General features: G+C 37.1%; 1 protein-coding gene across 1 annotated transcript in view; it reads right to left on the bottom strand.

The window, feature by feature from the left end:
- Window positions 1-575: 575 nt before the first annotated feature.
- Window positions 576-13,372, bottom strand: part of PCDH17 (protocadherin 17) — a 108,454-nt gene continuing 95,657 nt past the window's right edge. Inside the window, exon 4 of the mRNA XM_003412594.4 lies at window positions 576-1,525. Coding sequence (XP_003412642.1) covers window positions 843-1,525 — 683 coding nt within the window. The 3' untranslated portion in view covers window positions 576-842. The remainder of the gene's footprint in view (window positions 1,526-13,372) is intronic.

Below are 13,372 nucleotides of genomic sequence, written 5' to 3' on the forward strand. Positions count from 1 at the left end.
TTCAAAAATTATTCTATGTCAAGTTTAAAACATAGCCATCATTTATACCTTTGTTGGACACTAAAATGCTAAGTAGGCATTTTAAACCTTTACAATTTCTTCTTCTCCTTTAATGAAGTGAATTAATCTATGTGTGTGCAGGACAAAATGGACTCTATCTTTTTACATTTAACTTTTATACGACATGAGGTGCCTTACAAATGACCGAGAATTTTTTTTTTCCTTTTTTTGACTAATGATACGGAATGTTCTTTGTGTTTCTATGTGTGGCAGGTAACTTTATACAGAAATGTTTACCAGGAATATGTGTTAATGTTTGGTGTAGCTTGGACTACTGCAAGGTCTTTTGGGACTTTCAGTAGAAGCCTGTGATGACTGCTAGAAACCCACCACAGATCACAAGTTTTGACCCTGCTTTGTATGGGGTTTATAGGTAAACAGTTAAGTCAGCATAAATCACGGAGGACAGTCTTAGAGTGATCAGAAATACTTCAATTCTCACACCGCATACCTTCCTAACAGATTGTCAAAAGGTAACTTGCCTCCTCATCCTCCTTTCTTCTTCTTTCTTTTTTCTTCTCATTTTTTTTTTTTTTTCTTTCCTCTTTAGGCATCGTTAACTCTGTCCTAAGATAAGTTTGGTCAAAACAAACCCATTGTTATCTCTGAAAAAGAAACAGCAGTGAAAACAACATACTTGTGGGCACTTCAGATGTTCACTAAAAGCCTTAAAGCAGCATTGGTCTTTCTTCATCCCTGTGAAACGGGTTGTCACCAGGAGGGATCATTTTTAAATCAACAGAAGAGACAAGAAAATGCCAATGCCTTTTTTTTTTTTCCCCTCACTTTCTTACAGCCACGGGGTCATTTCCCCGGCAGTCCTGCAAAAGTTTATCAATTTCTCTCACGACTTCCTCGGCGTCCACCGACTCTCTGCCCGGATCCCTGTTGGGGTGGTCGAGCTGCTCAAGAACAGCACCCATCTCACTGGAATCCCGGCTGGCTCTGGAATGCACATCCGCGAAGACCCTTGCCATCTGATCAGACGCCATCAAGGGAGGGTCTCTTGGTTGCTTACTGGGTGACAGATACTGACTGTCAGTGGGCAAGTACTGGCTGCTTGCTTCGGCCAGGGCTCCGGGTTTCGCTTCACAACCCTCCAGAGAGCCTTTTGTTGAGGTGCAAGGCTCAATGCATGCCTTGGTCGGGCTGCTGGATGCTGAGGGAACCTCTTGGAGGAGAGGGCTCAGGGCACGTTTGGCTTTTAAATAAGGTTTAACATTGGCAATGAGAATAGTGTGCTCTCGCTTGTCTTTTCCAAATGTACAAAAAGTCTTTTTCCCAGTGGGATTCACAGTTTCGTAAGTCTCAGTCTCCACATTAGCTTCCACTGTGGGTACAAAGAGATTTGTGCGGTAATCTGCATTTTCAGCCTGATTGGCTGCAGGGAACTGTGGCATCCAACACCTGTCAGAATGACCAAGCACTCGGCATTCATCTGTGCAATTAACACACTCTTCTTGTTCTGCAAAACAAAAGAGGAAACAGCAAATCCAATCATTAGGGTTTCCTTGAAATTTCTGCGGAGGCTGTGATCAGCTCTCAGTGGGCTTGCTTGACCTCTGGGCTCTTAATTAAAAAGGAAAAGAAAACAATAATTAAAACATTTCAGGATGGTTGCATAAACCTGCTGGTTGAGACAATGGTTTTATTTAAGTCTATTCTCCAGATACTAGCGAATTCCCTTAGCCCAGGAAGAAGTAAAAAGTGGCCACTGGAGACTCATTCTCAGCGGAATAGAGCACCACTGTAAACTAATCTCCTGGGGACATCGGTTAGCCTTTGTTCTTTATAAACCATCCTGGAAACAGCGAACTTCAGACAGGGTTACCGGGATTAATTTTTCAAATCAAATAACAGGGCACAAACTGGATTGCAAACTTTCTTAACAATTCCTAAATTGCTTTTTTTTTTTTTTTTTTTAACTCCCCATGTTTTATCCCTCTTTGGCTTGTAATTATTATTTTGGTGACAGTCATGAAATACAAGGTTTCCTTAAAAAGCCTGCTTTTCCTGCTGAGAATGGCAAATGAAATTTCCTATCAGAATGTATTATGAATAAGCTTGACAGAATGTGCACATTGCTATTTTATTAGATATGCGTCTGGATGAGGCAATCAGCTTTCTTCACTTCTGCTTTTTTGTTTTTGGTATAAGTAGGTGAAAATGGGTTTATTTCAACAGATATAGTTCAGAATGAATGACAAATCCTGATTTTCTATTTTAAAGGATAATGCTTTCTGTGAGAATTTTTACTTCTCTCCTTTGCCACTAGGCATATAGAGAATCTAAATAAAATGTTCTTTAATGATCCCTATTTCAAAGATGCTGAACAAGGACATATGAAAGAAAATTCCTTCATTATGACAGCAGCTGCATACTCCCATCGACCCCAATATTTTAAAGTGTAACTTTTTTAGCTACCTTTTCGAAGTTGTCCCTTTTGTGCATGAATGGCTGCTTCCCTTGTGTGTAATGATTCTTTTTAAATCCAGACCCATTTTTCAAGAGAGGATATTTACAATTTACCTCTATGTGATGGGAATAGAATTCCCCAGGCACTGAGGAACCCTGGGGGTTGCCTTTTAATTGATGCTAGGTGATCCCTACAAAATGTATAATGTCCTGTGCAGCCAAAAAAAAGTCCACATAAATTATATGGAAAATAGAAAATAACAAATACAACAAAAACAAATACAACAGCATTGATAAATTTATACAGTGACTTTACAAAGTCATACATAAATCTGAGTTTATGTTTAAAACACATAAGTCATTCCTCATCCAAACACACACACACACACACACATAAAATCTGTCGTAGGTCAAAGGGTTTTATCATAAAATAATTTCCTATGAGACTATAGTTGTTTTTTTTTTTTTTAAAGGAATCAACATGGTGTCTTGACAAAAGAAGAATATTGTGATATTTCATAGCATCTATCACTCACACTTGTGAAATGTGAGTGTTGAGGTAGCCTGCCTCAATTTTAATTTTGTTATGTTTTTAAAAATATGTGTTCCTATAAGCGAATGAAATACATTAAGTGTATTATAAATACAGGCAAGAACGCTGAATTGTAGTCTCAGATTGAACTATGCACTCACAGACTCAAATACCATCCATGACTTCAAAGGTTGTTGATGCTAGACAGATAGACAGACACAAAGAGCAGGAGCCGCAGAAAAGCTAGGCTTACAAAATTTTCTAGTGAGCCCATATGGATTTAAAGAAAGAAAGCTGAGGTTAAAGAAACAAAAAAAGAGTGCCAGGGAAGTTTAATACAAGGTATCTGTTTTTCTTACTTACCTTGAATGGGAATCAGAAATGTTATGTCTTTCTTTATGTCAGTAAATGTTAGAAAAAATGTAATATTTATCTTTTCAATCAATGACTTTTCTTCTTAAAAAGACTATAAAAAATTGTGCTTTCTATTTCACTTGGTAATGCATTGGCATAGTTTAGAGCTGTGATTTTTTAAAAAATTCATTTGTACCCCACAGACTCACTTTGAAATAAGCTGACAGAGTTTTATATTCCAATATTGACTGACCTTCCATTTCAACCATTTGGAGAGCCTACCGCTGAATGGATTCAATATGAATTGAAGGGGAGAAAGAGAATAATGCAGATGTATGTAAGTGTAAATCAACCTAGAACTTAAAATCACCAATGTAAAATATACTTCGCTGCTGAAAATTCTGATGCTTTTTACTTCTCTCCTTTTTGTAACAACCTAGGGAGCAAATTTTGAGTGTTGACTATGATACATTGTAAGTTGTTCACCTTGTGATTAGACTATAATTTTGAAGGCAGCCGTTCACAGACAGTGGAGAAAATCGAATAGACACTTGTGTCTGAGCTGCAGAAACTATGTGCACAAAGTGAACTATAACTGCCAAGGGTCAAATTGGAATTGATGAGAGAGTGGAATCATTTTTGTTAAATAAATAGATGAATTGGTAAGTATATAAAAGTGACATAGGTGATATACAATGGGTGACTAGCTAGAGAAAAAATTAGGCAAATTGAAGAAAACAAAAAAAAAGAAAAATTGGGAATAAGGAAAGCAAAAGGAATGAAGGATGGAAGAAAGAAAGAAAAGAAAGAAGGGAGGGAGGGAAGGAGGAAGAAAGGGCTGGCCCACAAACAAGGGTTTAAGAGAAGGAGAGTTGTATTAGTAGAAGTTCTGCCATTGGCAGCTTCTATTAAAAAAAAAAAAAAAAGCCCCCAAATAAGTATATACCCTAAGAATAACAGTGTTGAGTATTTTTTCAATTCCTGGAGCTGTAGGAACCCACCACCATCAAGTCGATGCCAACTCATAGTGACCCCGTATGATTTCTGAGGCTGTAAATTTCTAGGGAAGCAGACTGCCACATCTTTCTCCTGGGAAGCCTCTGGTGATTTCGAACCGCCAGCCTTTGGGTGAGCAGTCAATCGCTTTAACCACTGTGCAACCAGGGCTCTGAGGCAGGTAGTAAACTTTCTGCACCTTACCCACTCACTACAAACCCACTGCCGTCAAGTCGATCCTGACTTAGAGAGAACAAATTCCAGAATAGGTGCATTGAATTACAAGATATAGAAATGAAAAGGAAGCAAATTATCTAGAAGGCCACTATTTACATAAACTAGATATTTGTATCAGAAAACAACTTTGAAGACCCTGAGCAGAAGAAATCAAAGCAAAAACCAGTGACCATAGATTGACTTCTTTCTTTTAGATCAACCTAGGAGAACCAAGAAATTATTTACTCTGATTTTCATCTTTCCTTCAATAAAACATGATCAGCCTCTCACAGGATGCACCTCTTAGCACGAAATATGGTGAAATCCAAATGGCACATGGATGGGAGAAACTGAAAGGTAAGCACTGTTTATATTGCAGAGAAAAAAAAAAATTTAAAATTCAACAGCTGAAACTCTGGACAGTTCTGCTTATAGGAAAAGTTAATATTAATTCACCCCTGAAACATGCCGTGTAAAATTTCAGCATTTACTAGCCTTGCATGGACACAGGAATGCAAAGTTTATATATATTTTTTCTCCTCGGCATTCAGATGGGTGTAGGATGCATAGATATGACCACGGAGGGCTTTACTCTGAGTCCAGCTCCACACATGTCACGTACACACCAAGCGAGAATTCTGTAAGTCCGTTAACACCTCCAAATAAGAAATGGATTTGTGAATTCCGCTTCAAGTTGATTTTCTCATTTTTCAATTAATCTGAGTGTGTAACAGTAAAGTTTAAATGACACTTCTATAATATACCATTCTAAGTTCCTTACTTAAAGTCATTTAAAGCTTATAGCAATGTTATAAATACCATCTCCGCTCTGTAGAAAAGGCAACTGAGGCATGAAGCAATTAAGTGATTTGCTCAAGGCCATATACTCAGTGTTTGGCAAAGCAGGTTTTGAACTCAGACCACAATAGTTCCGCTATCCTATACTGATTCTCTGACCGATCAATTGCAAAAAAAAATGTGTATTTCATGATATAACTTTTCAACTTTTTTTCCTATTTGTCAAACGTCATTCTATAAATTTGAGCATACCCCCTTTGCAGAATGAGAAAATCATAATCTATGAATATTGGTAATAAAAGATAAACCATTTGCCTCCCTTTAAATTATCACTCGGGAAGACTTTATAAAATATTTTTGCCCCATTTCCTCCTCCTTCAATACACGGGAAGTCACAATCACTAAAGGTAGATCAATAGCAGTTGTCATGGCAAAAAGACATAAAATCATCTCCTCCCGGTCATATATGGGTACAATTTCTCTCACATAAACAAACAAAATAGAGTGTTGTGCTTTGCCGTCCTTAGTAAACGACTAGAATTTTGTTCTATACTTTCATCACAGATGCTGTCCTAAGATGCTCATGGTAGATATATTAAATAATAATACCCGAAGTATGGCAAAACAAAAAACCGTGAATGACTGAACTTATTAGGGAGAAAATAAGTTAACCTAAATATTACACTTCAGAGAATTTTCAGAATTCTGACCTTTAAGGGAATTATCTTCATGCTGCACTTGAGGTAAAACATTATATATTTTAATAGGTTGCTCTTCTTTCTACTTCTTCCCCTATTTTTTTTTTTTCTCTTGAAGGAAAATAGCTTGATTTTTTTTTCCCTTTCTGCTTATAAAAGAAGTATTTGTTAAGCATCTAAGTTTTTAAAAAAAATGTTTGATTCCCTGAAGGTCCATGGGACAATTAGATACCACATCTGACTATGACACAAGCCCCAAAGGAAAGTATCTAAACACGATAACCCTATTTGGAGCCCTTGTGGTGTAGTGGTCAAGAGACAGTCTGTTAACCAAAACGTCGGCAGTTAAAATCCTCCAGCTGCACTTGGAAACTCTATGGGGCAGTTCTACTCTGTCCTATAGGGTTGCTATGAGTCGAAATTGACTTGATGGCAGTGGGTTGGATTTTTGGTTTATAAAGTCACATCTGACTATTACACAGGCCCCAGAGGAAAGTATCTAAACACAATAACCCTATTTAGTTTGATGTATATGATATTTTTGAAACAGGTATAAATGAGTACAGTATTTTCAGTTTAGCTGTACCATTAACCAACCACTCAGCCACATGCACACACAGATGTGTGTAAGTGTTGTTTGTTTAACAGATGCCCAGTTAATCTTAGCTAATACTTGCTGATTTAAATAAGCATTTTGTTTTCAAATTTTAATCTTAAAAAAAAAAAAAAAAATCACCGCCGAGTTGATTCCAACTCATAGCGACCTTACAGGACAGAGTAGATCTGCCCCATAGAGTTAATTTTAATCTTATACAGGTAATTCTCAGCACTTCTCACCCATCACTGAAATGGCTATGCACTCCTAATGATATAATATTTTGGTGCCCTGGCAGCAGAGTGGTTAAGAGCTCAGCTGTTAACAAAAAGGGTGGGAGTTCAAATCCACCAGCTCCTCCTTGGAAACCCTATGGGGCAGTTCTGCTCTTTTCCATAGGGTCCCTATGAGTCAGAATCAACTTGACTGCAGTGGATTTGGGTTTTTTTAGTTTGGTGTATATATTTTACATATATATATAATTGCCAGTGGAAGACATCACGTTTGGCGAAGTAGAGGACCAAAGAGGATGTGGGAGATCCTCAGTGAGACGGACTGACATAATAACTGCAACAATGGACTCGAACACACCGGAGACAGCAAGGATGGGGCAGGACCAGGCACGACAAGGCAATGTTTCTTTCTGTTGTACAGAAAGTCACCATGACTTGGAGCTGAATCAATGGCAGCTAACAGCAACAACATATATATATATATGTTTATACGTAAAATTTACATATAAATATATATGTGTGTGCATATATGAATTTTCAGATATGTAAATCACACAGAGAATTGAGCTTTCTCCAGGACACAATGCATTCCTGAAAATTATACATCAAATTAACATAAGAGAAATAAATGTGAACCAATAATATGCAGAGGAAAGTTTTATACTCTTAATATGAGGTAGTATAAATATATATAAATTATGTATGTATACGTATACATCTTTTTAATTATAAGCCGCAATAAAATTGTTATCTTCTCTTTTACCATACCACCTCTGGTGTAAAATCTATGATTAGATCAACGTCTTTACTATTTCTGATTTCATAATTTTATACAATTTAAATTGATTGGGAGGCAAAGCTGCCTGAAATCTTCATATGCACATTGGCCGATATATCTGAAAGCTCTTTTTTTTTTAAACCTAGAGTAAGCAGTTTAATAATTTAGTCTTACAGATGTTAGCTAAGCAATTATTCTGTGCCAAAATATAGGAAATACGTCATTGTGGAAGAAACCCTGGTAGTGTAGTGGTTAAGGACTCTGGCTGCTAAGCAAAAGGTTGGCAGTTTGAATCCACCAGGTGCTCCTTGGAAACCCTAAGGGGCAGTTCTACTCTGTTCTATAGGATTCCTATGAGTCGGAATCAACTTGACAGCAATGGGTGGGTTATGTCATTGTGGAATTATTCTAAGTAATATATTTGTGTGGAAAATAAATAAGTAAAACATCAAATTATCTGCCCTTAAATTACTGGATTTTAGCAATCTTCTGCTAAGGTTACCATAATTTAATTTTTACAATGTGATTTTAATTCTGTGGTGTAGCTGTATTGTTAGGAGTGCATAGCCATTTCAGTGATGGGTGAGAAGTGCGAAGAACTACCAGGTATAAGACTAAAATCTGAAAGCAAAATGTTTTTTTTAAATCATCAAATATTAGCTAAGATGAAGTGGGCCTCTGTTGGGCATAGTTATCTTGGAAAAGTCCAAGGAAGTCCCTGTGGGCTATGCTTCCGCAGCATTCACAGAAAAGGGAACACGGCAAGGAACCAGCTCATAAAGTCTCTTCATAGAAAACCTACCTCTTTATTCTACTATGGCATGCTCTCAGGCAGGAATTTTACACAAAGCAGAAGTTTAAGCTTGTCTTCTCTGTCTCCAAAGAACTATATGGCACCACTCAAAGAGAGCTACTTGGCAACTAATTTGATACCACTAAGGGAAATGTTAGAAAACATAAAAGGATTTCCCCCTAAGGGGAGGATTTGCCTGCTGCCTAGGGAGCCCACATATTTGTAATCTGAAAACATGCATATAATTTCTAGCATAAGAGTTTCATATATGCATCTGGTATCTGCTTCTGATTTGATTTTTCTGTAATGAAGAAATAAATGTCTGTCATAGATATTTGAATACCAAGTCCATAACAGGGTATCAGGGAGGAAGTTCTAACGTGCTGTGCCCATGAAAAAAGGATATTTGAGAGGGAGTTTTTCCACTTCCTGACTGTCAACAAAATGGTTTGATTTCTGCTTCAAACAGGAATAGTGCTCTTCTATTTAGTGTTGTGGTGAATACTGTTTCTAACAGCATCTTAAAATTAGAGTTGTTTCTGAGTAGACAACTCTATAAATGGAAGTCCATTTTTTATTTGTTCTCATTTTTCTTTTTTATTTCTAATTTGCCTTCTTTCACCAATGTGAGCTTTCATAACACCTAATTAGCTGTCTGGAAAAGCAGAGAGCAGGCACCCATCTCTATTTATGGCCAGCACAAGTGTTCTGTAGACTAATTCTAGAAGATCTAAGCTAAGCGCCCATCACAGATCCTCCACCTGCCGGCAAACCATGGCAAGTCAAGACCTTTGACCAGCAATTTATGTGTAGGTTGGGTTTAGTTCTCTACTGAGAGGTTTTAATGGTGTCAAAATAGCTTGCTTTCACTGACTTTTTCTTTTTTCAATACACATGCTTACAAACACACACACACCTCTATGAGCAATAAAAGTTATAATTTATTCCAATATATTCTATGATATTAGATTTAAAAAATCAATAATAAAGTAGAATTCCAACAAAGTCCAACAAACTTCTAATAAGATGGATTTTTCCTTCGGGAAGTTGACATAGTTTGCAATACCTCGTGAACTGACGCTTCTCTAACATAAACAGCTCTGTCTTTTCTTGGTGATGTTGATTGTTATTCACTTACTTAACTTTACCATCCTATAAAGCCCTAACACTTGAGTGAGTCATTCCATATAAATGACAGTTTTACAGTCTATACTTATACAGATTGTTTCTATTTATGACTTCTTTGTCCCATTTACTAGTATTTTAAAAATAAACCCTCTGATTTCTGTCAATTATGACAGGAATAAAACTTTCACTTTCAATATTCTTTTTAAAGACAGTGCTGGAAAGCTGTCTCAAAAATATTTTTTCTCGTACCAGAAAAAAAAAAAAAAAAAGGTATTCTAAAGTTACAATTTCTATTACGTGCATTTTTTTTTTTTTCTTGCTTGTGTTCACATGACTGCCTGGCTTGATTTTAGCAATATTTTCAATATGCTGGTTGTAGCCTTAAATCAGGGAAGAAGTAAGGGAAAATATGACCAGATTAGTCATTTTATTCTATTTCATGATCTTTCACCTATTGTACTGTATTTTCTGTGATTCTTACTTGTGTATGGGGATCTATGTTGGTTTACTAACTATGCAACTGATTTACAGACATAGATGTAAATGTAGGATGTTGTTTGCTTCTTTTATTTCTTTTATGCATGGAGAAAATGTATTTGGTTACAATACCCTCACTCCTTGAGGGTGCTCATTTATATGTTGGCAATGATATAATGACGAGACGCTAGACTTAGGGCTCTAGGAACTCCAGGATTGTTTCCTAATAATCAGCCCAAGGGAATGATAACTTAGAGACACAGTTCACATAATAAAAATACTATGCAAGAAACATGAGCCTTTGCAGGTGGATGGACTGCTCACCTGGCTTCTAGATTTTTACTTTAGTTGTGAAATGTCATTCTGTCTGCTTTTGATAGGAAGAGAGCACATTTGCGAGAGGAAGTTATTATATAATACTATCAAATAGTTAAACCGTGACAGCTTAGAAGCACCAGTCCTATAGTGTGCACCTGCATTGCACAATGCTCCTGAAGGCATTGCCACGGTTGTATTCAGACACCAGAAACCATTGGCCTATATCATGTTCCAGTGAATCCAATCACAGCTGGGTATTTGGAGCTGCTTGAAGCATTTGCACTTGCTGCTCAGTGCACCTGCACGCCTTCAGGGATGGTTCTTAGTGTTTGTGACCCTTTGGACAGGGTAAAACATCTACCTGAGTGGAATTTTCTAGCATAGATATTAACAACACATAGCTAATGATTTGAGATGAAGAGAACGTAAAGTCAAATTAAATTGAAACCTACTAAAAAACGAAAGCAAAAGGGCGCAGAGAATTTGATGTGGAAGCATTAGAACCATAGAAAAATGAGAATCCAAAGTATGCATTGGGAATCCATGGTGCAAATATTATTGTGCTGCATGGCACACTGCTCTGAGATTAACATTCAAAATTTAGCTGTCCCCTCTGCAATCCCATCCTGGAGCCACCACCATCACCTGGAGCAGCAACAGATGCTTGGAAGTGAAGGTACACCTAAATGGGACATCTCCTTCCTAGTAGGTAGCCTGGGGAGAACTGGCTAATGGAGTTCAATACTGCACTAATGGAACAAGCTTTGTATTTTCTTTGACAAAGGGATTCTGATAGAACCTCTCAAGGAAAAAAAACAAAACAAAAAAAAGAAATACAACCAAAATGCTGCACCAGAGTAAAGACAGATCAAATTCTGTGGGAGTGTTAGACTCATATGGTTCGGAATTACTTTAAAGAAGTTGTATTCAATCCTTCATGGCGTCCTGGGTGGTATAAATGGTTAAGCACTAATTCCAAAAAATCAGCCATTGAAAACCCTGTGGAGCACAGTTGTGTTCTGACACGTGGGGTCATCATAAGTTGGAACTGACTCAACAGCCACTGGTGTTAGTACTGGTATGCCACATGAATATCAAGTAGCAGAAATATAGAGAAAAGTGTAGACTGTAATATTGTAAAAAGGCTTCATTTAAGAGATGGCACTTGATCTGGAATTCAAAAGATGATCAGGATTTCAACAGATAGTGGAGGGCTGGGGAGGATACTGCAGGTGAAGGGATTTAGAAAGAGAAAAAATACGATGCAGGAATGTGCACTCCACAGAGCTGTAAGAGACTAGCTTTACAGACCAAAACACATACATTGCAATGCCATAAAATAAAATAATAACGGAACACTAATACAGAGATTTGAGTAGTTTTTATGTCTCAGAAGGCTTTTGAATTATTCAGGTGCTTAATCAGAAAGGCATTGGACAACATACAAAACTGAAATGAGCTAAAGGGAAATATTTCCAAAACAGCATTATTTCTAGAGTTTTGGTAACAACCAGGATAACTGTCCACCAGAGCCAAATAGGGCCTGGCACGATTCACTGGCACATGCTAGCCAGAAAACTTGCCTTTCAGCTTGCATCTCACCACACTTGTCCTGAACTACACAGTGTCTTAGCGTATTTTGATTCAAAAAGCATTTTATATTACCAGTATAAATCCTGCATTTTATACTTTCACATTAGAAAAATATTTCTTATTTCTACTTCCACTTCATCTCTCTTCTCTATCTCTTTAATGTTTTATTATTATTATTAGCCAACCATAATATTGCGTAGGATCACATGCCTACAAGATTACAGGATGATGCTTTTAGGGAGCAGAAGAAGCAGGGTCTGGAAGAAAGGAGATTTTTACAGGGATCTAGGAGAGAGGTAATAAATACTACAAGGCAATGAGAAGGACCACAAATAAGGTAGATGCTGAATCTAGAAACTTTTCAAATATAATACTGGATAATAAGAATAAATAATTAGGGAAATTTACTGAAAAAATTTCTCTATTACACACAGAAAGCAATGTTCTTTGATGGTTACCAGGGATGCGACAGGAAGGGAGGGCAAATAATAAATGTCTCGATAGTAGACACTTATTATTTTGGTGATGGAAGAGACAATACCCAATATAAGTGAAGTCTGCACAACTTGACCAAGATAAATGATGACAATAATAAGTACATAAGGGACAGTTTTGGTAAATGCTGTAACATATATAATTTTGCAACAATAGTAATAACTACCAAAAAATAAGTTTGTGTTTCTATAAGTAGATATGTATGCATATATGTGTATAGGAAGGCATATGTGAGTATATGGGTGTGTATGTATAAGCGTATTTGTAGGCATATGTAGATACTTGTTTGTGTGTGCCATATATATATTTGTATATATAATCCACTGAGCCAATTCCGACTCGTAGAAACCCAAAAGGACAGAGTAGAACTCCCCCATAGGGTTTCCAAGGAGTGCCTGGTAGATTTGAACTGCCAAACTTTTGGTTAGCAGCAGTAGCACTTAACCACTACACCATCAGGGTTTCCAAATAAAGCACATAGACTGCACAAATAAGTATACTTCCTAGACATAACTAAACACTTCATGGGTTTGGTTTACTAGGTTTGAAGGCTTAGGACCATAGTCTCGGGGGACAATTCCGTCAATTACATAACATAGTTCATAAAGATATTGTTCTACATTCTAGTTTGGTGAGTAGCATCTGGGGTCTTACAAGCCTGTGAGCAATCATCTAAGATACAACTATTGGTCTGTACTTGACTGGTGCAAAAGAGAAAGAAGGAAATCAAAGCCTCAAAGAAGAAATTATTCTACAGAACTAATAGCTCACACAAGCCATGGCCTCATCTATCCTGAGACCAGAAGGACTACATGGTGCCTGGCTACCACCAATGACCATTCTGACTAGGGACATAATAGATGGTTCCAGACAGAATGGGAGAAAAAATGTAC

Source organism: Loxodonta africana, chromosome 17 (genome assembly GCF_030014295.1).
Source record: "Loxodonta africana isolate mLoxAfr1 chromosome 17, mLoxAfr1.hap2, whole genome shotgun sequence".
Taxonomy (NCBI): Eukaryota; Metazoa; Chordata; class Mammalia; order Proboscidea; family Elephantidae; genus Loxodonta; species Loxodonta africana.